The sequence below is a fragment of the Oncorhynchus tshawytscha genome, linkage group LG06, assembly GCF_018296145.1.
Source record: "Oncorhynchus tshawytscha isolate Ot180627B linkage group LG06, Otsh_v2.0, whole genome shotgun sequence".
Taxonomy (NCBI): Eukaryota; Metazoa; Chordata; class Actinopteri; order Salmoniformes; family Salmonidae; genus Oncorhynchus; species Oncorhynchus tshawytscha.
Window position 1 is genome coordinate 20863491 of NC_056434.1, and position 25003 is coordinate 20888493.

At 43.2% G+C, this 25003-nt stretch overlaps 3 protein-coding genes across 12 annotated transcripts; 1 reads left to right on the top strand and 2 right to left on the bottom strand.

The window, feature by feature from the left end:
- Positions 1-1924: 1924 nt before the first annotated feature.
- On the top strand, positions 1925-4106 carry LOC112244775 (kallikrein 1-related peptidase b11-like). Its single transcript, XM_024412554.1, has 4 exons — positions 1925-2139; positions 2260-2387; positions 2607-2834; positions 3523-4106. Exons 2-4 carry the CDS (start codon positions 2349-2351, stop codon positions 3625-3627), a joined length of 372 nt encoding a protein of 123 aa, XP_024268322.1. The 5' UTR covers positions 1925-2139; positions 2260-2348; the 3' UTR covers positions 3628-4106.
- Positions 4107-7766: 3660 nt separating this feature from the next.
- Positions 7767-12888, bottom strand: LOC112244732 (cold-inducible RNA-binding protein B). 8 transcript variants are annotated; one of them, XR_006083586.1, is made up of 8 exons: positions 12731-12888; positions 11533-11647; positions 11226-11332; positions 10970-11120; positions 10429-10519; positions 10128-10162; positions 9362-9449; positions 8664-8801 (listed from the first exon to the last, which is right to left on the bottom strand). XR_006083586.1 is itself a non-coding variant. In XM_024412501.2 (7 exons), exons 2-7 carry the CDS (start codon positions 11630-11632, stop codon positions 8782-8784), a joined length of 504 nt encoding a protein of 167 aa, XP_024268269.1. In that variant the 5' UTR covers positions 11633-11647; positions 12731-12888; the 3' UTR covers positions 7767-8781. The 8 variants fall into 8 exon arrangements, 4 of the variants coding, with proteins under 4 accessions (XP_024268269.1, XP_024268266.1, XP_024268268.1 ...); XR_002952632.2 differs by having other exon boundaries at positions 10098-10162; XR_002952633.2 differs by having other exon boundaries at positions 10949-11120.
- Positions 12889-13073: 185 nt separating this feature from the next.
- On the bottom strand, positions 13074-18940 carry LOC112244731 (cold-inducible RNA-binding protein B). Of its 3 annotated transcripts, XR_002952630.2 has the most exons (8): positions 18797-18940; positions 17646-17778; positions 17416-17522; positions 17190-17331; positions 16852-17050; positions 16613-16680; positions 13949-14035; positions 13074-13368 (listed from the first exon to the last, which is right to left on the bottom strand). XR_002952630.2 is itself a non-coding variant. In XM_024412496.2 (7 exons), the coding sequence occupies exons 2-7, from the start codon at positions 17743-17745 to the stop codon at positions 16197-16199; spliced, it is 630 nt and encodes a 209-aa protein (XP_024268264.1). In that variant the 5' UTR covers positions 17746-17778; positions 18797-18940; the 3' UTR covers positions 15286-16196. The 3 variants fall into 3 exon arrangements, 2 of the variants coding, with proteins under 2 accessions (XP_024268264.1, XP_024268263.1); XM_024412496.2 differs by lacking the exons at positions 13074-13368; positions 13949-14035 and adding an exon at positions 15286-16210; XM_024412495.2 differs by lacking the exons at positions 13074-13368; positions 13949-14035 and having other exon boundaries at positions 16144-16680.
- Positions 18941-25003: the final 6063 nt, after the last annotated feature.

Sequence of the window (25003 nt, forward strand, 5' to 3'; positions counted from 1 at the left end):
CTACTCAGGTTCACAGAACAGCGCAAACTGGCTCTAACCAGAATAGAAAGAGTGGGAAGCCCCGGTGCACAACTGAGCAAGAGGACAAGTACATTCGAGTGTCTAGTTTGAGAAACAGACGCCTCACAAGTCCTCAACTGGCAGCTTCATTAAATAGTACCCGCAAAACACCAGTCTCAACGTGAACAGCAGAGGCGACTCCGGGATGCTGGTCTTCTGGCAGAGTTGCAAAGAAAAAGCCATATCTCAGACTGGCCAATAAGAAGAAAAGATTAAGATGGGCAAAACAGACACTGGACAGAGGAACTCCACCTAGAATGCCAGCATCCTGGAGTGGCCTCTTCACTGTTGATGTGGAGACTGGTGTTTTTTGCACTTACTATTTAATGAAACTGATAATAGGCATCTGTACACCTATGTAGATATTCCATTAAAAATCAGCCGTTTCCAGCTACAATAGTCATTTACAACATTAACAATGTCTATACTGTATTTCTGATCAATTTTCTTATATTTTAATGAACCAAAAAATGTGCTTTTCTTTCAAAACAAGGACTTTTCTAAGTGACCCCAAACATTTGAACGGTAGTGGAGATGGAAATCTGATGGAAAAGCTGAAAGTCTGCACTTTAACCTCATAGTCATTGTATCATTTAAAATCCAGATGCCAAAATAACAAAAACATATGTGTCAATCCCAATACTTTGAGCACACTGTATGCATTGATTCAGGGTCTTGTACTTTTGCAGTCTACTACTACTAATCCAATCAGGTATTATGCAAGGTGGTATCAAATAAGAAAAATCCACAACGTTTTAGATATTATGGGTTGAGTGGATCCTGATTGTTGATGTTGTCACAGTATACGCAGGGCGTATCTATGGGGGCAAGGAGGCTGTGGCCCACAGTAGACCCTACATGGTTCTCCTGGAGAAAGCTGTTGCCAACAATCTGAAGCCAGGAAGCTTTTGTGATTTTCTAGTGAGAGAGGACTTTGTGATGACTGCTGCCCACTGCAATGGGGGGTCAGTAATGTCTGCTTATCTAGTGAGGGAAAACCAATAGAAAATGTGTGGAGCCCTTTGGCCTCCATTATCTGCCCTATAAATGCTTCAACTGTTTCTCCTTGAAACTCACTACCTTATAGCTCTATGCCTAGAATTAGAATGCATGCTGGTCAAACTACTCTTTCAATTGGATTTTTCCTGCAATCTCACCAACATTTTAATAGGGTACCATTTCAATGTCTCTAGGTTTTTCACACCTGAATATCTTTACTGTTTTTAGCCTAGGGCTATCCTACCCCATGCTTCACATAGCTCTTCCTAATGTTGCATTTACACATGTTAACAATGTATTTCTAATGTCCCCTTTGGAGCATTTAGACGTGAAACACAGCTTAGCCCAGGGCTAAGACCTCCAATAGCCGAAGGCTGAGATAAAAGGTGCAGTATGGAAAACCTACCAATAAATGTAGTCATGCACCATTAAGATATACTGCAGACTATTTAACCCTTATAAGAAAAAACATGAAATCATGTTTTTGGAACACTTTGTGTGTCACGTTGAATAAATGATTGGAGACAGGCACAGTAATGCCATGAATAGGCATCGGGACGAAGCCCAAAACAAACACGTTTCCAAAAATATTGAGCTGTAACCCAAACCAAAGAGCGAGGTAAAACCTCTAATAAATACACGGGGCGAGACCCGTAATAACAAATGCACAACACACGCAGCACGAAAGCCGAAATAACAACACACATGTACTCCCAGACCAACAGACATGGGAACAATAGCCAACAAAACAATGGTGAACAGAGGGCACATGTATAAAATTACTAATCAAGGGAATTGTATTCAGGTGTGCGTAATGAAACAGTTCAGTGACGCCTAGAGGCCGGTGACGTAGACCTCTGGAACTGGTGCATGGAAGGAGCAGCAGTACAGGGGGAATCCGTGACAACATGCTCACTTGTTTTCACATGTTGCTTTACATGTTGTCACATTAACTTCCCATAAGATTACGTGATCACATGAAAACGTGTTTTCGGAACACTTCACGTGAAATTAATGTGGTTTTTCCGTAAGGGAAATGTCAGAGCATAGGTTGAACCAAGCGGGAAGCAAGGATATACGGTAGATTGACATTATGTTTTCAATCAGTGTCTGTGTTTGTCCACTACGGTCAGTTGCATATATGTGTAAGAATACAGTATATTCCATTGCGTTGTGCCTCTGTCTGTGTGTATGCTACAGATCTATTAAGGTCAAGCTGGGAGTCCACAATGTGCAGCAGGAGCAAGGTCAGGAAAGGCTTGTGAAACAGGCGTTTCTGCATCCAAATTATGATGAAGAATATAATAATGATATCATGCTACTCAAAGGTAAAAGTCCAAGCTAGGACCTAAAGCTGCACATATTTTTATTTTTACCTACACAGGTGAAATTGTGCATGCGCATTATCACTACAATATCAAAGTATGAAATTGATTGGTAAAAAACAGTTAACCACCATTAAATTAACTATCAGGCTTTCTGAATAGACTATAGAACCAAGGATATAAGTTGTAACAGTCAACAAACCTGCTCTCTCTGCCTCAAAGCTGGAGGAGATTGCAGTTTTCACCGACCATGTGAGACCCATTGGCCTCCCGCTGACAAAAGATGAGGAGGTACCCAAGGACTGTCTGGTGTCAGGCTGGGGACACACTATCAGGAATGTAAAGCAAGGCTCCCCTGTGCTTCAGGACCTCAATGAGACACTGGATGAGAATCAACTTTGCTCTGACAACCATCAGGTCTGCTCATCAGGACTAAATGGACCTGCTCAGGTAAGTGGCGTCTGAAAGTATGTAATGTTAAAGGGGAAATAACATGAGAGGAATGAAAGGAAATTATAGTTTCTCTTTGGTTTGAGGACATGAATCATTCCAAGGGAAATGTGCCTTTTTATTTGCCTGGCTACCTAAACTCCTTGCTTTGGCCAAACGCTACGCCACGTACTCCGCAATGAGTAGCTCCTCGATGATTTCTAAAACGCAAATACATTCTAATCGTTCTGATTGGTCCTAGAAAACAATGGGTTGAGCTAAAACACAAGTGGCTAAAGAGGTGTTTTGAATATTCGGAATTGGCTGTGATACTCAAATTCAGTGTTTCTTAATCCTGGTCCTGGGGAACCAAGTGGGTGCACATTTTTGTTTTTGCCCTAACACTACACAGCTGATTCAAATGATCAACTCATCGTCATCTTTGATGATTTGAATCAGGTGTGTAGTGCTGAGGCAAACACAAAAATGTGCATCCATTTGGATCCCCAGGACCAGGATTAAGAAACAAATCGCTGATAACTTTGTTTTGTACAACATTCATAATTTTGACGTCACCACAAACGACTTCAACTATGGAAGTCTCAGACTGAAGTATGTAGTGAACATAGAGCAGCGGAAGAATTCACTTTGAGTCGCCAAGCAACCTTTTCATTTGTTCGGTATTGTGGTCTATGTGTGTTACTTCCAGGGAGACTCTGGTGATCCATTAGTCTGTAATGGTGTGGCCTATGGGGTGGTGTCTACCAAGACTAGAAACAACATCTACATGCACATCCCTGACTTCCTGGACTAGATCAATGACACCATGAAGAATTGATATGTCACTGACCAGAAACATTCTGTTAATTTGGTCAACCAGGTGCCTAGAACATGACTATGATACTGTGAAGAATCCTAATGTGCTTATCCTGCTTTCTGATTGATTTACCAGTGCTGGTTAATGTCTTTGCCCAGAGCCACCTCTTCCTAATACTTTTTGTTTTCTTTTCCAGTGGAGTTCTCAACTTACTGATGAGAGTTTGAAAAGTAGAATACACAAGGTGCCATTTTGAAATTTGGTTGTGCATCAGCAGTTTAAAAAAAATCTCAGTCAGACAGTCATTCAATTAACCCATGCTAGCTAAACAATTTGTATTGCTAGGTAAGGTAGTCTAGCCAGCTATCTAAACCTTGTAGATGGCCTAATCATCACCAAATTACCGACCGGGCACGTAGGGCATGTACCCAGGGGCCCTGACCTCTAGGGGCCCCCATTGATTTGTTAGTCACTCTCACACAGATATCACATTTTTGAATTTGTATTTATTAGGGATCCCCATTAGCTGTTGCCAAGGCAGCAGCTACTCTTCCTGGGGTCCAAACACATTAAGGCACTTACATCACACAAAACAAAAGATGAAACAGTACTTCATGTAACATTATTACACCACTACATCTCTACAATATAAAATGTATAATACCACCATACAACAATATTACAACGTACATGTGTGTAGAGTGCATGTGCTAGTGTTTGTGTGTGTATGCGTGTCTGTACCTGTGTATCTCTTCACGATACCTGCTGTTCCAAAAGGTGTATTTTCCTCTTTAAAAGAAAAATCTGATTCTACTGCTTGCATCATTTACCTGATGTGGAATAGAGTTCCATGTAGTCATGGCTCTATGTAGTACTGTGCGCCTCCCATAGTTTGTTCTGTACTTTGAGACTGTGAAGAGACCTCAGGTGACATGTCTTGTGGGGTAAGCATGTGTGTCAGAGCTGTGTGCTAGTAGTTTAAACAGACAGCTCGGTGCATTCAGCTTGTCAACACTTCTTACAAAAACAAGTAGTGATGAAGTCAATCTCTCCTCCACTTTGAGCCATAAGAGATTGATATGCATATTATTCATTCATGTTAGCTCTCCGTGTACATTTAAGGGCCAGCCGTGCTGCCCTGTTCTGAGCCAATTGCAATTTTCTTAAGTCCCTCTTTGTGGCACCTGACCACACTACTGAACAGTAGTCCAGGTGCGACAAAACTAGGGCCAGTAGGACCTGTGTTGTTAAGAAGGCAGAGCAGTGCTTTATTATGGACAGACTTCTCCCCATTTTAGCCGCATGCTGTATTAACATGTTTTGACCATGACAGTTTACAATCCAGGGTTACTCCAAGCAGTTAAGTCTCCTCAACTTGCTCAATTTTCACATTATTCATTACAATATTTTTTTCAATGATTTGTCCCAAATACAATACTTTTAATTTTTTAAATATTTAGAACTAACTTGTACCTTGCTACCAATTCTGATATTAACTGCAGCGCTTTGTTTAGTGTTTTTATATCAGACATTAATAATAAATATGAGACAGAAATCATGGAAAAACGTGTAGAATTGCAGGAAATTTGCCTTATATGCCCCTACATGCAGTAACAATTGAAACCTCTGAATTTCCATCTGTCAAACAATGATTTCAAATCCTGTTCTGTGCTGCAGCAGTTTTAAATCTTCAATTATTTACTGTGGGATTAAACAGAGTAGGGTGATGTTATTGGACACATTTATTTTGTGAATATCCGAGCAAACGGATAAGATGCGCTTTTATCAAGTTGTCCCTTCACCAGTAAGGCAACAATCATATATCTGGTAAATGGTTCATTTCATTGAGCAGTAAATTGAAAATATATAGTAAAATACATTGAACACACCAAAGATCTTTGAGACAAGACTGCCCCCTTGTGCACATCTGGATAACATACTGTCCATGTAAAATACATTAAAACAGTCTGGAATGGATTTTGAGGGCAACAGGAAAGAATGTCTCATGGTGACTACTATTGAGATTACTAATATTGTGACAAATATGAGATGAAAACATATGAGATGAAATCAAATATGAGATTCCCTAAAAACTGCTTAGGATAATTAGGTTAAGGTTAGGATAAATAGGTTTTTATTTTTTATTTCACCTTTATTTAACCAGGTAGGCTAGTTGAGAACAAGTTCTCATTTGCAACTGCGACCTGGCCAAGATAAAGCATAGCAGTGTGAACAGACAACACAGAGTTACACATGGAGTAAACAATAAACAAGTCAATAACACAGTAGAAAAAAAAGAGAGTCTATATACATTGTGTGCAAAAGGCATGAGGAGGTAGGCGAATAATTACAATTTTGCAGATTAACACTGGAGTGAGAAATGATCAGATGGCCATGTACAGGTAGAGATATTGGTGTGCAAAAGAGCAGAAAAGTAAATAAATATAAACAGTAGGGGGAAGAGGTAGGTAAAATTGGGTTGGCTATTTACCGATAGACTATGTACAGCTGCAGCGATCGGTTAGCTGCTCAGATAGCAGATGTTTGAAGTTGGTGAGGGAGATAAAAGTCTCCAACTTCAGCGATTTTTGCAATTCGTTCCAGTCACAGGCAGCAGAGAACTGGAGGAAAGGCGGCCAAATGAGGTGTTGGCTTTAGGGATGATCAGTGATACACCTGCTGGAGCGCGTGCTACGGGTGGGTGTTGCCATCGTGACCAGTGAACTGAGATAAGGCAGAGCTTTACCTAGCATGGACTTGTAGATGACCTGGAGCCAGTGTGTCTGGCGACGAATATGTAGCGAGGGCCAGCCGACTAGAGCATACAGGTCGCAGTGGTGGGTGGTATAAGGTGCTTTTAGTAACAAAACAGATGGCACTGTGATAAACTGCATCCAGTTTGCTGAGTAGAGTGTTGGAAGCTATTTTGTAGATGACATCGCCGAAGTCGAGGATCGGTAGGTCAGTTTTACTAGGGTAAGTTTGGCGGCGTGAGTGAAGGAGGCTTTGTTGCGGAATAGAAAGCCGATTCTAGATTTGATTTTAGATTGGAGATGTTTGATATGAGTCTGGAAGGAGAGTTTACAGTCTAGCCAGACACCTAGGTACTTATAGATGTCCACATATTCTAGGTCAGAACCATCCAGGGTGGTGATGCTAGTCGGGCGTGCGGGTGCAGGCAGCGAACGGTTGAAAAGCATGCATTTGGTTTTACTAGCGTTTAAGAGCAATTGGAGGCCACGGAAGGAGTGTTGTATGGCATTGAAGCTCCTCTGGAGGTTAGTTAGCACAGTGTCCAAGGACGGGCCGGAAGTATACAGAATGGTGTTGTCTGCGTAGAGGTGGATCAGGGAATCGCCCGCAGCAAGAGCAACATCATTGATATATACAGAGAAAAGAGTCGGCCTGAGAATTGAACCCTGTGGCACCCCCATAGAGACTGCCAGAGGACCGGACAGCATGCCCTCCGATTTGACACACTGAACTCTGTCTGCAAAGTAGTTGGTGAACCAGGCAAGGCAGTCATGAAAGGTTAAGGTTAGGAAAAGGGTTAGAAAATGCTCTCCTAAACTGCTATGAAGAGTCACTTCCGGCTGTAATGAATTGCCGTTTTTATGTAGTTCCATTGTTTAATGCAGCATGATAGCAAAGCATCCCTCCCTACCTAACCTACATCATATTGAGCTATTGTATTAGAACCCTGGCATGCCAGTCCTCCAGATCTGTTGAATACTGGCGAGTCATTGGTTTGATCGGACCACAGGTAGACGGGATACTCCTTAGTTTGTCTACACATGCATTGTATTTTTTTACAGAATAGAAGACATCCCCTGCTGGAATTGTTTTATACTGGCATGGCCTATAAACCCTATAGCTGTCGTTTCATGCACAACTTATTACCAGACTTTCCAGAAAATAAGGATCTCATGTGGGGCTGTTCCAATAGCCAGCATGACTTTTATATCAATATTCATTAGCAGGTGTGAGTGTACCTCAGACAATATAATTTCAATTCTACCCAGATACGACTTTCAACAATCTCATAAATGTATATCTATCAAGTCACTTCTTTTTGAAACATGCAAATGAGAAAAGAATATGCCTATAATGTGGCCTATATCAAAACCAGCACCAGAGATTTGTAAAGGTTTTTTATTTAGGAAAAATACAACCATGAAGATACAGAATGCTTAAAAAAAAATCAAATACAAAACCAATCTGATGCTATGACGAGAACAGTTGTGAAATCACTCCATTTGTACCATCATAAAAAGTAGGTTTGTTGAAAAGAGCTCATAAGTAGTAGTTACCTTTAAGAACTGGCCCGCTTCACATTAATTCACCGCTGTGTACTCAACTGTCATGTGACAGTTCCTTATTCAAAATGTGCAGCTAATAAAATAAAAAACTCTCAGTAGAAACCAAAATAAATTAGACAAGAACCTGCCATAGATAGGTCAGTGATCCAGGAAACAATTGAGTAGGCCCTCTTCATTTACCAGAACCCACAGCGATCCTAAAAAGCCCAGTGGACTAGAGGACGTTTAGAGAACGTCTCCACCATCCCTCCCTGTCAGGTAGAACAGTGCAAACATGGTGGTGATGGAAGGTTTCAGACATTTGTGTACATTTCCCTCATTCAGACTCATCACCATTAATGGGTGGCAAAGCAGTCAATCAAATCAACCAAAATAAGTGCAAGCATTTTCATACTTTGTTACAGAGCAGAGCTTAAACTACAACAGCATTACCATTCTCTATCCAAGATACATTCCCTGTCTTTCAGGTTGTGCACAGCCCAAAGTGAGGCAAAGGCCTACAGCACATGAGCCTTGCTCTTTCGAGCTCCCCACAAAAACTGTAAATTAAAATGTCGTTCTCTGCGGTTTTCAAAAACAAATGAGGATCAGAAAGTAAAAAACATAAACTTGGAACAGACCGGTGGTGGGTGGCTCGGAGTGCAAGCCAGCCCTCCCCGCACTTATCCAGGACTGCTCTTATCTACATGGTGGGTTTCAGAAGAAGATTTAAAGTGTCGCGGAGCAGCAGGCGCTGGGCTAGGACCAGGCCAGGCCCGCCGTCATCGGGATGGGGCCCCCGGTTCGGGGTGAGGGGCCGTGCCCAGACGACAGGCATCCGGACGCCACTGTCCTACCAGCCACCCTCGTCACCTGCAGAGAAGTTGGAAAGACACACACAGGTTACCTTGATTCTGTGCATGGTAGGGGGCTCATCTCTCGAAAAGGGGCCCTGCTGCTACTGAACGTTAATTCCTTTTGAAGATACTTAGAAGTGGTAGCAAACTATGCTGGAGTGAATTACATTTTCTGTGACAAATACTCTATCTGAAGGCAGGCCAGCTGATTGAGAACCTTTTTGTTTCTATTTAGCAAGCGCAGTCAACCTCCGCTCGATGAAAGCAATTTTATGTCGGCTTATTCCATGGATAGAAAACTTTCAACAACAAAACTACAGAGCAGACAGACAAGGCAATCCTGCTACTTCTATATGCAAATTACGTCAACAAGAAAGGTAACTGGCTCCATTGTGTGTGTGTGCAGATCCTTGTACTGCAAGGCAAAGAAGCAAAGGAAAATACACCTCTACAAAAAAGCTGCTACAAGACAGAGAGAAAAAGCTTATGACAAGAAAAGCAGGAAGTAGAGAGCTAATGCTATGGCCCCTGTAGGACAGCTCGCGCCAAGACAGTTGCAGACCGAGGTCAGCCTACCTTGGCTTTCTGCAGTGCTAAACTGGGCCTTCAACATATTTCAACTACAGGAGTCAGCCTCACTGTGCGCCACTGACAACAGCACCGCCTGTTCAGAGAAGAGAAAGCCCAGTGGTTAATGACGAGGTCCCAGGTTCTCCAACAAGGAGGGAAACACAAGTACACTAAGGCCCATCTGCAGACCCTCTTCCACAGATGCTCCCTAAAAGGAATGGATGTTGTATATTGAGTCTTTCCTATACCACATACCTTTAACACCAAATGACTCCCATTTTCCAATACTAACCTGGTAGGGCATTTGTAAGAAATACCCAGTGTCCACCACTAGGTTCATTTGAAACTCTTTATTCTTGAAGATGAATTATGTACCACATTGTACCACCATTGTGAAACACCAAAAGTGTAACTTGGGAAGGTGTATTTCTCAATATGGTCAGGAAAGAATGGGAATAGGGAACCCATTTCTCCATTACACATGACTAAAGGCCTCATACATTGAGAAAATGACTAATTTCACTGATCTTTTCATCCATCAGTTGGTCCAAGACCATAGGGGGCAAACCCGGGCCGAGAGGAGCCCATCCAGCTGCTATACAGGGCAAGAACCTGCCTCAGCTCTGGTGTTGATTGGCAGATTCCAAATCTATGGTAGCTTTCAGGGATGTTGCTGTCCAGGCACCAGATTGGCTGCCTATCCTGACTCCCTACACTTGTGTAAGCTTATAAGAAGCCTCACCATAGCTATCGTAGCTGTCTCTGTACGAACCTCCTGAACGATCTCCATATCCTCCTCCTTGTGCTCTGTGGACAGAATAAGAAATGTCCATCAGCAAACAAGAATTGGACAAGCAGAAGCAAGTTGAGTAACATCAAATTCAAAATTGTCTTCCTAAAAGTGCTTGCCTACTGTCAAAATGGGCACATAGCTCCTTAAAATGCATTGTGATTTATCTATACTCTTCACCTTTCCTTTGTCTTCCCAAATTCTATCAATTGCTAAAATATGGTAGCTATGTATATGCAAATGTTCCTTTATGTAGCTGAGATGGTATATCATCACTATTCACCTGTCTTTGTTGTAGTAGCCTCTTTCTGATCCGTATGAGCCTCCACTTCTGTTGTCATAACGTCCACCACCATATCCCCGGTCTCCACCACCTGTAATATAACTTGTGGTTAACAGCTGACTCAAAGGAATGCTAAAAGCAGCCATGCACTCATGTTATGGTTAAATGTGTTAAGAGAATATTGAACACCACTCTTCAGTTTGGACATGCTATCAGTAGCCCAACATGTCTCAATCAAACCTCTACAGCTACTAGACAACAGCAACAGTCACTGCAAAACAAAAAGACATGGGAACGTAGGAGTGGTTATTAAGGATGAGGGATTGGGGGGGTCAGAGTGCGGGGTGCACGCATACGCACTGACTACTTCTGGTTATTTCCGCAAGCCACAGAATCTCAGGCTAGCGCAGGTGTGAGGACATCTTTGTAGGGTTGGGACTGGGGTGTCAGTCACTCCAAGGCAAACGAGGGAGGGACACTCAAGGTCAGGGTGCTGTAGGATAGAAAACAACAAACTTGCCTCGTGAGAAGCCACGCCCACCTCTTCCACCACCACCACCTCTGCCTCCACGGAAGTATCCTCCTCCACCTCCTCTGCCGCCTGAAGAGCCCCCTCGGAATCCGCCTCCGGTCCTGCCACCACCGCCAGATTTGCCCGCCTGGTCGACACGGATCTGTCTGCCATCAAGAGACTGACACAGAAAGGGTTGGGGATATAAAGAATACACCATTAATATCGTCGTTGCACAGTCAAGACAGAGTTGTGTTTCAGGGCGGAGTTGAGGTTTAATTGTCACCTTGCCGTTCATGGCCAGCATAGCATCCTTGGCCTCATCTGGGTTCTCGAAGGTGACGAAACCAAAGCCCCTGGACCTCTGAGTTTCTCTGTCTTTAATTACAACAACTAGACAGAGAAATTGTATTTAAAGACTATAGACACAAGACAACCTTGCAAGACGTTTATCATTCAAAGCATGTTCAAATAGTGGACCACCAGATATATATATATATCTTAAAAAAAGGTGTGTGTGTGTGTATATACACACACACACACACTTATTTATTTTTTACATTGCACCCAATATCCAAAAGATAGTCGCTTACCTTCAGATATTTGCCCATATTTAGAAAATACATCTTCTAATGACTGTTCGTTAGTGTCAAAGCTGAGGCCACCCACGAAAAGCTTCCCTTCGTCAGACATCCTTCCTTTTCACCACTGCAGAAGGGAAGAAATAACATGTTTATTATGGATGCAATGATCTGTTAGCAGCAGGACTGGAATTCGTTGGTGGATGGGCCAACGGGGGAGTTCTGAGTGTATATATATATATATATATATATATAAAAAAAAAGTTTTTTTTTTTTTTTAAAGCTAAATCTTATTAGGTGGGCCTGGCAGTGCCTACGCCACTGGATAGGTTATTATTGGATGCAAACCTCTGTTCTATTCTTGCAATGGTGCACTTACACACGCAATAACAAAATTATTTTAAAGTTGTTGGCTTGATTCTGATTTGTATTTTTACCCAATGCCAAGTATGTTGTATTACCAACATGAAGGTAACCTAGCAAGTTTGATAACCAGTCAAGTGCCAGCGAGTGAAAAACAAATGCGTATGGGGGGGCTTAGCTCATAAAGGCCCAAGACCATCCTACCCCCCTTTGAGGGCCTTTGAGCTAAGCCCCCCCCATTAGCTGGCGCTGCCTTCTCGTCCTCTCTTTCCCAATATAACGCTACCGTAGCTAGCCAATGAAATTTGCGTTTTCGCAACAAAAAGCGGTCCTCGCTCCACAAGCAGATGAGTGCGTGCGATTCAGTTCCGTTTTTAGTACAAATCAGTAAGCGACATCGTCTTCCCTGCCCCCTCATGTCCCAGGCTTAGATGTGAAACTCCCTTTGTTCAACATTGTCCAACAACCACAACGGCGCCATTTATGATAGTGCTAATGGCCCCTGACTAGCCAGCTATCACTGCGTCATTGCATCGGCTAACGTTTGAGCACGCTCGCTTGTATGGCAAAATGTGGGCATCCGCATTAATGACAAATGTAACAACGTTGGTCTGTTCCGCACACCACAATATAATTGTCCATTAATTCGGACATCGAACACAATTTACTATCATGTTATCGTTGGCTGCCTGCTCGCTAGTTAGCTGCATCTTGAGCCACCTTCAGACTCCTCCTCGGGTGATGTCACACTCATTTAGCCTGCCACAATCTTGGTAGCGCCTGTCACGAATTAAAAATACGTTTACGAACACAAACATTTATGGAAAAGGTTATTACAATCGCTTACCTCCGATAAAACAGAATATCTTCCGACCGACCTGCAGCAGATGGGAATGAATGAGATGCGAGGCCTCCCGGTATATGTATTGATGCGTCCCTTGCAGTTACGCCCAGCTTATGAATATTAAGCAGAGAAAACCCTCCACAGCTCAGGAATAGCATTTGATTTTTTTTTTTTAAATCAAAGTAAATTTGTTACGTTGGAGGGTCAACTACAGCCAACTGCCTGTGCATTTGCCTATCTTTGGGTCAATACAGCCACCGATTCAATGAGTAGTCCTGAACGTCTGTGTGCTGTACTACAACAGACATTACAAGAACGTCCCATAAAATGTGCAAGAGACAACCAATTTGGAAAAAATATTTAATCCATTCAATTTCCAAGACGTTCGTTTGAGTACTTCACCAAAAAATACAAAGTGTATACTTGTAATACAGGTACTGTATTGGCACGCCAGAATGACAATCCGTTTGGTAAACATCATGGATATATAAAATCTGGTTCAGATATGCACTCCCATTCCAAGGCAGGTCTTGACTAAACAACAAGTCCAGTTCAGCAGCACATCTCCAGTTCAGTCTTAGATATCTCCTGGTGATGATTTTCCAAGGAGCTGTTTCAGGGCAAACCATCCTGTGGTGAACCTGGAATAAAGAATAAAGTTAGAATTAGTCAGAAGGAATACAGTAAAATGACAGGAGTGCACTGCTAGAAATGTAAACTCAAGTTAGTGGAACCATACACTACTGTTAATAGTCAGATCAACAGCATGCATCCAATTCTTACCAAGTGTGTACTTCCCCCCACACTTAAGAATTGGATTGGTGTAAGCATATTCTGTAGGGAGTTCCCACAAGGTCGCACACACTGGGATTGAGCAAAAAAACAAAACCTGCCCGTCCTTTGATGCAACTCTCCTGAACACGGCCAAAAGTTGATGGACAAAACAGACAATGTAGGTCATATACGATTTCAGTGTTCATGTACCTGAGTGGGACCATAGCCTTATTACAATTTAAAACATGCACTGGTTGTATACTGTAAATATGAACCCTTCCGTGAGTGACACCTGATCTCATCTGACTAAAGGACAGATAAGCAGGGTTTCACAACACTGCCTTCAACAATAAATGTATCAGATCTGTGACTGTCATTTAAGGGGAACGCAAACAAGGCCCATGACGTCAGCTCGAAGGCATTCAGTACACGTCAGAGAATACCCACCTCCAAGGAAGCACTGGAACGAAACAGTCAGCGTCGAAGTCCACAACCTCGTTAAAGCAGGCTTTCACATCCAACGCTTAGTTTAACCTGATCGAGTAACAAGACTGTAATTAGTTGAGTACAGCTTTTGAGGGCAACAATATGACAAGCATTTGTTTATCATTATCAATATAACTACAGATGTGCTAAACAGCATCAACATCTAGCATTAGACAGTGTTAATCCTATCAAAGTCGATTGAATGTTATGTTTATAGAAAACAAATTACAGTGATAAACTTGACAAGCAAAAGTAGAAAGGTGATAGCTGTCTAGAATTGAGGTAGACTCAGCAATATGACGTAGATGCAGAAAGTGAACAGCATAGTGGGCCAATTTCCACAACTACTAAACACTCAAAGCCCAAGGCTCAACTTTGCTGTTTTGGTGCCCTGGCTAAAACGCTGTGAAGCGAACCTGTGCACAGAGTGTGACCAAGTCTAGTGCGGCCCAATCAATGTCTGCACTTCTGCTTGTGACAAGGTCATTTTGCTGAGTCTACCTTTAAGATGAAGACATCTTTTGCAATCACTAGGGGAACAATACTTGTAGTTTCACAGATCAAAACTGGGAGGATCTTGTTTTACACTAGGGATACTTGAGCCATGACAACTTATGGAATTTTCAAAAGCTCAATGGTCATTTTCAGAGTCTAGTAGTCCCAAATGGTCTATGGGGACAGGGTGAAAATTCTTTAAAAAAAAAAAACAGGATACGCTACTGAACGTACTCATGCAACTCAGGGTTCTGAACAGTAACGGCTAGGGCGAGGAAGTGACAGCGGTAGTTGTGTAAAGTTGAAGGCAGTTAAGATGGACATCAAAATGAGAACTTTGAGGGATGCGAACAGGAGAGCAAAAGTCTTTACCTCACATTACTGGCCTATTTCCACTTATGAACTAGCCAAGAGAGCAGCATTCACCAGAGCAGATTCACGTGTCGGTAGGCACAACACTTCATTCTCCAAGGACTTTGTTGAATTCCAAAACGATAGTAGAGCTCTTGGGCGCAATGAAGCATTATAAAAGAACCAGTGCCAGCACGACATTTCATTTCTATTCTGCTTGCAACACACCCAGGCCCCCCACAATGACTAGCTTCAGGTTAGATCTTTTAGCATCCTCTGATTATTAAGTCAGCCACCCTTCCAAAATGAGATCCCACCTTTCAGAATACCCTTTCCAGCAGAGACTATGCTTTCATTTCTCAACATCGCTCCCTACCAGACTCGCATTGCATAACATTCAGCTGGCTTAGTGTGAACAGGCTTAAGTTCTTTGAAGGCACAAGAAATCAGAGCATTTTCAACGGATTGTTTAATAGGCTTCATGAAGCCAGGATATACAAAAAAAAAAAATTGGGTGTTTGTACACAGAACAGAGCACATATCCTTGTAGTAACATTGAGTGATCGTGAATGTTGAGTCCATCATATTATGCACGTTTGAGAAGAGCAAAGTACCTTAGGCCAACTGCAGAAGGCTGCAAACACCTAGTATACCTTTCAATGAAAGTAAGTTATTTCGCCAGTAAGTCATTCACTCTTTGGATACTGAGTATTTACAAATCTTTAGCAATATCAAGGTGGTCTGCTGGAAACCAGTGCTCCCACTTAGCATTCCTACCTTGTTACACTAAAGGAATGCATTACAGAACTGAAGGAGCACATCACAGCTTGTCAAGCTTCTAGTGTAAATTTCACAGATTTTTTTTTTTAAAGTCCAGAATTCACAACGCCAGTTAAAATAAGCTTAAATGGAAACATGTTACTACTGATATTTGAGTCTTCCGATTGAGCAGGAACATGGGCAAGACTGAATTTGTCTTAGAAGCTATCAGGCTGTGTTGAACAGATTACGAGTTAACGGTGGAAACAGGTTTCATTGCAAATAAAGCCATTAATTATCAAATTTGATTCTCCCAGTGTCCACTCTTCCTGCAACACCAGGAGGGCATACTGAACTTAGGGTATTAAGATCCTTAGTGAGCGTCAAGGCTTACAGTAATTAAACGCTACAGGATTTCAATTACTGCCATGACAGATCCTGTAGAACACAACACAAAAAAACTAAAGATACTGCCAAGTTTGTTAAAGAAAACACTAGAACCAGATACCACAAACAGAAGAAAAAAAGTGTCTTCGAAGAGCGCATCTTTTAAAAAACAGCCAGCGAAGGGACGATCTTGCAATCAGGAAGTTTGTTTTTGTTTTTACTCGTGTGTAGCTGAGGACAAGAAGAAGCCACAAGTGTAAAGGCACTGCAGCATTCGGACATTTCTCACACAGTAGACTAGAACCTATTCATATTTTGTGCCACAGTTCTCATTGAAACAGTAAAGCATCAGGGCAAGGGGCATTGGACGTGAACTTATGCCTCTTCAAAAGAAGAACTGACTCAGTGAAAAAAAATATTGAAATGTCTTTCTGCTCCTGTGTGGGTGGCAGAGCTGGATTTTTGAGCAGGCCTGGGTATTTTAACACGCTAATCCAAGAGGGCACAGGCTTTCGGATATTGAGCAACAAAAGTCTTAAAGGGCCATTCTGGGAGTCTATGCAATCATGTCCAGTCCGTACTAAACATTTCTAGTCCATACCAACAGTGAGTTCATGGCAACATCAAACTTACCATAGCTGTCATAGCTGTCTCTGTAGGATCCCCCAGAGCGGCCACCATAACCACTTTCACCACCACTCCTAAAAATGTGCACATATGAACGCTGGTTAACGGAAACCAAGGAAAAGTACATGATTATCCTAGAAAAACAACTTCTGAAGCTAAAAGTCTATTAATGTTACTAAAACCAGCTGACTGATCACTTAGGTCAGCACTTTAGAGAAAAATAAAACCATTAAATTAAGTCTTACCTGGCCTCTCTGTAACCTCCACTGCCACCCCCAGAGGAGTATCCTCCACCACTCCTGTAGCTACCACCGTAACTTCTGTCTCCTCCACCACCGTAACTTCTGTCACCTCCATAGCTTCTCTCCCCCCCATAGCTTCTCTCTCCTCCACCATAGCTTCTGTCACCACCATAGCTTCGGTCTCCTCCACCATAGCCGCCACCTATGGCAAAAATAAGAGCATTTCAGTCAAAGGCCCCTCAGTTTGGAGCAAGGTCAAATAAAAAGAGGGGTGTGACAGAGCAAACAGAAGCTAACCACTTCACAATGCCAGCCCTTAACTCCTAAATAACCATGCCCACCTCTTCCTCTACCTCCTCTGAAGCCGCCAGAACCCCCCCTGAAGCCGCCAGAACCCCCCCTGAAGCCGCCACCACCACCACGGTCAGATCTTCCTCCCGACTTGCCAGCTTCATCCACACGGATCATCCTGCCATCAACAGACTGAAGGGGGGTTGGGGGGGTAAGTTAATACCAGTGATTTATATCAGTCGAAGATCTGCATGTCTGTGGAAAGAAACCCCTCACCTTGCCATTCATTGCAGCCATTGCGTCTTTGGCATCTTCAGGGTTTTCAAAAGTCACAAAGCCGAAACCCCTGGACCTCCGAGTCTCTCTGTCTCTTACAACATCAACTGTGTATGGGGGGGATTAAAACATTTTTTTTTTTAATCAACCACCCATATGGCCAAAACCTACTTGAGGCAACACAAGCATCATTGCCAAACTGTTAACCAGGTCCTGGAGAGGCAACATACCTTTAGCAATGTTGCCATACTTGGAAAATGCCTCTTCCAGTGAAGTTTCATCTGTGTCAAAACACAGTCCTCCAACAAAAAGCTTTCCTTCGTCAGACATCTTTATCTAGAGAGAAAAAAATAAGCGCCTGGCCTACACACACACACATTGTTTAGAAGACATTCACTGTTGAGAACTGAAGGAAAAACGGAGAAAAACAATTTCACATAAGGATGGCACCAGAAGCGCTAATTGCTATGAAGCCATACATTTTAGGCGATAAGGCAATTTTCTTCCACCAATAGTTTAAATGCGTGCAGGCAGCCGTGTTTTAAACCGTGCAAAAAAAGTTACCTAACGTCATACACTCGCTATAATTTATCAGGCCAATTTACTAACGTTAGCTAAGTTAACTAGTTACCTGGGAAACAGTGGTAAAATGCTCAACCATGGTGACTAACCAAACAGGCAAGTACCCACCATAACCTTGAGCTGATGTTAGCTAGAGAGGCGCTAGCCAAAAAACAGGCAGCCCACAAAGGATAGTTAACAAACTAGCTAAGCGTTAGCAGGCGAACGATAAACCAGTCCCATTAGCCATTTCAATCCTCACAGTAAACACGACCTGGCCTATCCTGCAACGTCAGCTAGCGTATTATCTGGTAATTCGTTAACGTTACCTAAACAACGGCAGTAAAATAACATGTTGCCACGCCGACGTCCAAAATATATCTAGTTACTTTAGTTAGTTAACGGTTAATGTTAGCTAATGAAACGTGCATTAGCGGACGGCCATTTTGTAGGTAACTACCAACGACGTTGTTAGCAAGTTACTAGACCGAATTTGGCTTTGAAATACCATCCAGGTGTAAGGGCAAATAACGTGAAAAAAACAAGTAAACATTGGCACTGGAAATAGACTAATGTTACATACCGAGTGAAGTTACACACGAGGACGGGGGCCTAAGGAATAATCATGGCTAACGCTAGCTCGTTAACGTTATAATCGCTTCAATTCCTTCATCGTCATGAATACGTTTGCTTGCCAAATTGCAAAGCGAACGTTGATTAGAAAGTAAATGGTCAAAGACAATTATTTCTCATAGGAAATTAAAAGGCATTGTGGTACATTTACCCGGTAATGATTAGAATTGAGTGAGTAAACAGTTACCTTTGTGTGGTTTGGCGTCGTCTGAGAAATATGTCAAAATGGCTCCAATATATGAGCATCTGCGTGAGTCATGAATAAATAGCAAAAGGGGCGTGCGCATCATGGAGGTAAAATAAGAACGGTGTGCATGCGGCGAGTAGTTTTTGCGCAGTCCACCTGACGGCGGTAAAGCATCATGTAGTGTACAGGGGAGGCCAAATAAAATAAAATAAATGTGGGTAGGCTAGGTATACTGTATTTTCATGAGTGGTATTATCTCATGATATTCCGAATACACTTGGGGAAAGATTTGGACTGACAGTTGCAGAGTTTGTGCAAAGATTATTAACCCAATATAGGACATCTGCATCGTTTTCAATGGCAGCAAATGGCCACTGTACTCCCAAATTCGCTGCTCTGGTGTCTGGATTGGGATGTTTTCTGATAAACCAAAACTACTGTACATAGGCTACATTAAGTATACAAACCAAAGGTTTGCCATTCAAATTCCTATACACCAGACCGGTCTGATCATATTTACAGTTTTGCAGCCCCTCTGAAGTTGCTGTTCTTGCACTAGACAAGACCAAGGAGCATATTGGTGCTGACCACAGCCAGGCTATAAATACCAGAGCTAACAGGCCAACATGAGTGCTGCTATCCTCTGCCTTACCTCCTACACACATACGCTCTGCGGCTTCCTGTTCGTTACCACAGTTTTCCACCCAGCGCTGACTGCCTCACCGCCTCCTCATATTCTCTCTAAGCAAAAAGCCATCCTTTCCACCCAACTGGATGACAGATGTGCAGGCCACCGCCATCTCTCTCTTTTTTAATGTCCCATTATTCACTCAGTCTCAAACCATTACTAATAATTCAAATTATGTGAGAGAAGAGTAAGGAATGCCAAAAACACATGCACATGTAAACTTATCTAGTATGTGTGTCTGTGCAACCTCAAATAATGGTAGCATATGTAATGCAGATGAGGTCAACATATTATTTAATTCAAGTAAAGCTGCGCTAATATACAATCAGACAGAGGGGGACGCTGTAAGTGCATGTATTGATGGTCGGATGGCACCTGCCTTCTCATAGTGCTGGCTGGAACAGTGTTCCACAGAGGTTCATTGACTGCAGCAGATATTGCTGTGCCCTGGCAGTGGGCTCTCTGTTAGATGTTGATTGTTATTCTGTGGATGCAGCATTTCAGAGGCAGTGTGAGCCTAGATGTGTTCAGGCTTGGCTGCCATGGCATGTTGTTTATCTCACATGATTATCCCACAAAACACTCCATCAAATGTATTTATGAAGCCCTTTTTACATCATCAGATGTCACAAAGTGCTATACAGAAACCCAGCCTACACGGTGGTTAGGAAAAACAACACAGCTGTCTGCCCTGGTTCTGAGCACCATACATCTGCTAAAATAGGATAGCAATGGACAATGGGTTTTTGTGGCACTATGATATATAATTTTAAAGATTGCTTTGATATGTTGTGCAATCAGAAGCCACAGTACATAACAAAAGTACTTTTCCCCAACCACATAAATAGCAAGCCTTTCACATTCACTTCCCTTTTAAAGCAGTAGAACACTGACCACACCTACCAGAAGAGAAGAATACATCTACCTATGTTGAAAACATTCAGAGAGAAAGCTGAAATAGCAGCTCCTGACGCAATGGCCCTGTGCCTTTAAGAGGTAAAATAAGATCACATTGTTATTCTGGGTTTGTTCACACACTGCTTGTGGAGGTGGATGTATAGTGGTGGTGACGAGGGTGGGGCGATATGTAGGAGTCTCGAAACATGTGTCTCCGGAGGCCAATATGGATTAGGGAGAGAGGGAGGGAGGGAAGGTGAGAGAGAGAGAGAAATGAAGACAGCAAGAGAAAGAGAGGATAGTCCTTTGAGTGGATCCTCTCTGATTTACTTCTCTTCTATGATAGAAATGTATCATTTCCCCAATTTCCTCTAATTCTGTCATTATGTTGAGACCACAGCTGATGCCTCAGATGCTACACTTCTCAGATTTCAGCACTGCGAGGAGAATTTGCGCTTGTCATTATAAAGCTAACCTCTCTCAACCATTGTTTTTGAGATGTAGGTCTATGCTGAAAAAACCCGAATGCATTTTTTTTCACTCACCTTAGAAAACCCATTCACAGCAGGCTCAATGCAATAAATCCATGTATTAAGTGTTAAGTAACATGCTGCAGTCCCTACACCTAAGCGTTAGACTAGTGATTAAAGCTAATTGTAATTATTGAAATGCTCTATGGTGGTGCTAGAGTAAATTGAAGGGCTCACACAGATGAAGGAGGGAGAGGCTGGAGAGGGTTGGCAGTACTCCAGGTAGAGGAGGTGAGTCATGTCCAACTCAGACAGACTATCAGCGTGTGTGTGTGTGTGTGTGTGTGTGTATGTGTAGTCTAAAATCTGTACATGCGTATGTGTGTGTGTGCTTATTCCCATTTGAGTGAGGATGTGTGTGTGTGAGCATGTGCCAGACATAGTGACTGTAGCCTTCTTTATCACCCTGCGCCAAGTGCCCTCCAGTGCCCAGTGGGACTCATGGTTCAAGTGACTTATAGTAGTATCAAACTGCTTAGTGGATGGAAGGTACCTGTAAAAAAACACAGAAAGGTTTTTAGGTTATTCTGATTAGGTCAGGAGATGAGTTCATGAGTCACTCACCGCACACACACACACACACACACACACACTTGTATATCAAATTACACAAGCAAATTTGGGTAGAGTAAGATTTGAATAACCATCAGTGAGCATGTCAGTGACTCTCTGGTCCAATCCCAAATCGACCCATAGACCCTACACCCTATGCACTTGTAAAGATCTGAGGATTTGACAGGTGTAAGCAATTTGGTAATAGTACCAACTTGCCCTCTGATAGGCTTGGTGGAAGTTTTACCATATTTCTTAGACCCATAAATCATCTTCAATCTCCACAAGTGCATAGGGTCTAGGGATCTATTTGGGATTGGGCCAGGTATCTTCCTCAGCCTCTATCTAACACCACCCAAAGGCACAGAGCACACACTGAACCATGAAATGTCCCCTCTTATAAACACCAACACTTCTAGAGAAACAAAACCTATTGCTGATACTCTGCTGCTCAGTCATTCTGTAAGTGTGAGCACCAAAATGGAAACATCTATTGATTCTATCAAGACAATGACTGAACCCAAGACCAGGAAGCTGCAGAGTGTGTGTGTAGGAGGTAAGGCAGAGGCTAGCAGCACTCACATTGGCCTGGCAGCTCTGGTATTTATAGCATACACACACACACGTTTATTTTACTCTCTTTGTGGGGACCAAACAATTTCCCCCAACCCATGGGCTCCCGAGTGGCGCAGCAGTCTAAGGCCCCGCATGTCAGTGCTAGAGGTGTATGGATCTGTCTGAGGGGGGACAGAAAGGTGACTTGGAGTTGTATGGCCAAATATGTTCCTTGTCACCCACACAGATCCTTGTCACCTCCAGGTGCTGTGTAGAGGGTCTGTCTGAATCATTCTGGGGCCCTGGAGAGTCATGCCAGTGGCTGGGTTTTCTGGCACAATAATATGAAGACTACTACCTTAGGCCCACCTGTCCCCTGCTCCTCAATAGTATTAGTGGTGTACCTGGACCACAGTGTAGGAACTCTGACCCTCCTCCACAAAGTCCAGACCTCATTCACTGAGCCCCTCTATCCTGGGTGCTTTATATGGGATGCGTCTGTGAAGATGCTGACAACCAAACAGTGAAGAACTTTGATAATACAAACATGCATGTATGACATGCTCAAGTATCCTAAGGTCTAAGATTTCAACCTAAAACCCCTTAATTGAATAATTTCGCGTGAAACTGAAAGCGCGAACCACTGCTTTTAATCAGGGCAAGGTGACTGGTAACATGACCGAATACAAACAGTGCAGCTATTCCCTCCGCAAGGCTATCAAACAAGCTAAGCGTCAGTACAGAGACAAAGTAGAATCTCAATTCAACGGCTCAGACACAAGAGGCATGTGGCAGGGTCTACAGTCAATCACGGACTACAAGAAGAAATCCAGCCCAGTCACGGACCAGGATGTCTTGCTCCCAGGCAGACTAAATCACTTTTTGCCCGCTTTGAGGACAATACAGTGCCACTGACATGGCCTGCAACGAAAACATGCGGACTCTCCTTCACTGCAGCCGAGGTGAGTAAGACATTTAAACGTGTTAACCCTCGCAAGGCTGCAGGCCCAGACGACATCCCCAGCCGCGCCCTCAGAGCATGCGCAGACCAGCTGGCCGGTGTGTTTACGGACAAATTCAATCAATCCCTATCCCAGTCTGTTGTTCCCACATGCTTCAAGAGGGCCACCATTGTTCCTGTTCCCAAGAAAGCTAAGGTAACTGAGCTAAACGACTACCGCCCGTAGCACTCACTTCCGTCATCATGAAGTGCTTTGAGAAACTAGTCAAGGACCATATCACCTCCACCCTACCTGACACCCTAGACCCACTCCAATTTGCTTACCGCCCAAATAGGTCCACAGACGATGTAATCTCAACCACACTGCACACTGCCCTAACCCATCTGGACAAGAGGAATACCTATGTGAGAATGCTGTTCATCGACTACAGCTCGGCATTCAACACCAGTACCCTCCAAGCTCGTCATCAAGCTCGAGACCCTGTGTCTCGACCCCGCCCTGTGCAACTGGGTACTGGACTTCCTGACGGGCCGCCCCCAGGTGGTGAGGGTAGGCAACAACATCTCCACCCCGCTGATCCTCAACACTGGGGCCCCACAAGGGTGCGTTCTGAGCCCTCTCCTGTACTCCCTGTTCACCCACGACTGCGTGGCCACGCACGCCTCCAACTCAATCATCAAGTTTGCGGACGACACAACAGTGGTAGGCTTGATTACCAACAATGACGAGACGGCCTACAGGGAGGAGGTGAGGGCCCTCGGAGTGTGGTGTCAGGAAAATAACCTCACACTCAACGTCAACAAAACTAAGGAGATGATTGTGGACTTCAGGAAACAGCAGAGGGAAGACCCCCTATCCACATCGATGGAACAGTAGTGGAGAGGGTAGCAAGTTTTAAGTTCCTCGGCATACACATCACAGACAAACTGAATTGGTCCACTCACACAGACAGCATCGTGAAGAAGGCGCAGCAGCGCCTCTTCAACCTCAGGAGGCTGAAGAAATTCGGCTTGTCACCAAAAGCACTCACAAACTTCTACAGATGCACAATCGAAAGCATCCTGGCGGGCTGTATCACCGCCTGGTACGGCAACTGCTCCGCCCACAACCGTAAGGCTCTCCAGAGGGTAGTGAGGTCTGCACAACGCATCACCAGGGGCAAACTACCTGCCCTCCAGGACACCTACACCACCCGATGTTACAGGAAGGCCATAAAGATCATCAAGGACATCAACCACCCGAGCCACTGCCTGTTCACCCCGCTATCATCCAGAAGGCGAGGTCAGTACAGGTGCATCAAAGCTGGGACCGAGAGACTGAAAAACAGCTTCTATCTCAAGGCCATCAGACTGTTAAACAGCCACCACTAACATTGAGTGGCTGCTGCCAACACACTGACACTGACACTGACTCAACTCCAGCCACTTTAATAATGGGAATTGATGGGAAATGATGTAAATATATCACTAGCCACTTTAAACAATGCTACCTTATATGTTACTTACCCTACATTATTCATCTCATATGCATACGTATATACTGTACTCTATATCATCGACTGCATCCTTATGTAATACATGTATCACTAGCCACTTTAACTATGCCACTTTGTTTACATACTCATCTCATATGTATATACTGTACTCGATACCATCTACTGTATCTTGCCTATGCTCCTCTGTACCATCACTCATTCATATATCCTTATGTACATATTCTTTATCCCCTTACACTGTGTATAAGACAGTAGTTTTGGAATTGTTAGTTAGATTGCTTGTTGGTTATTACTGCATTGTCAGAACTAGAAGCACAAGCATTTCGCTACACTCACATTAACATCTGCTAACCATGTGTATGTGACAAATAAAATTTGATTTGATTTGATTTACGAAGTTTAAATGTGTGCATGGATAATCAAGATTGTTCTTTTACAACTCCCAAGTCCAAGTCTTCCACAGTCAGCATCATTCATCGATCAGAGGGGAACACAGGTATGTACCTAGCAAACAATGCAAGCTAAAAT

Excerpts from the sequence above, each read along its gene's own strand:
- LOC112244775 (XM_024412554.1), top strand. The coding sequence starts at position 2,349 with ATGATGAAGAATATAATAATGATATCATGCTACTCAAAG. Across the intron at positions 2,388-2,606 it reads TGATATCATGCTACTCAAAG|CTGGAGGAGATTGCAGTTTT; the intron begins GTAAAAGTCCAA and ends TCTGCCTCAAAG. Across the intron at positions 2,835-3,522 it reads GACTAAATGGACCTGCTCAG|GGAGACTCTGGTGATCCATT; the intron begins GTAAGTGGCGTC and ends TGTTACTTCCAG.
- LOC112244732 (XM_024412497.2), bottom strand. The coding sequence starts at position 11,632 with ATGTCTGACGAAGGGAAGCTTTTCGTGGGTGGCCTCAGCTTTGACACT. Across the intron at positions 10,163-10,428 it reads GGCTACTACAACAAAGACAG|AGCACAAGGAGGAGGATATG; the intron begins GTGAATAGTGAT and ends TTCTGTCCACAG. Across the intron at positions 8,802-10,097 it reads AGACAGCTACGATAGCTATG|GTGACGAGGGTGGCTGGTAG; the intron begins GTGAGGCTTCTT and ends ACTTCTCTGCAG.
- LOC112244731 (XM_024412495.2), bottom strand. The coding sequence starts at position 17,745 with ATGTCTGACGAAGGAAAGCTTTTTGTTGGAGGACTGTGTTTTGACACA. Across the intron at positions 17,523-17,645 it reads GTATGGCAACATTGCTAAAG|TTGATGTTGTAAGAGACAGA; the intron begins GTATGTTGCCTC and ends CCCCATACACAG. Across the intron at positions 17,051-17,189 it reads CAGAGGAGGTAGAGGAAGAG|GTGGCGGCTATGGTGGAGGA; the intron begins GTGGGCATGGTT and ends TTTTTGCCATAG.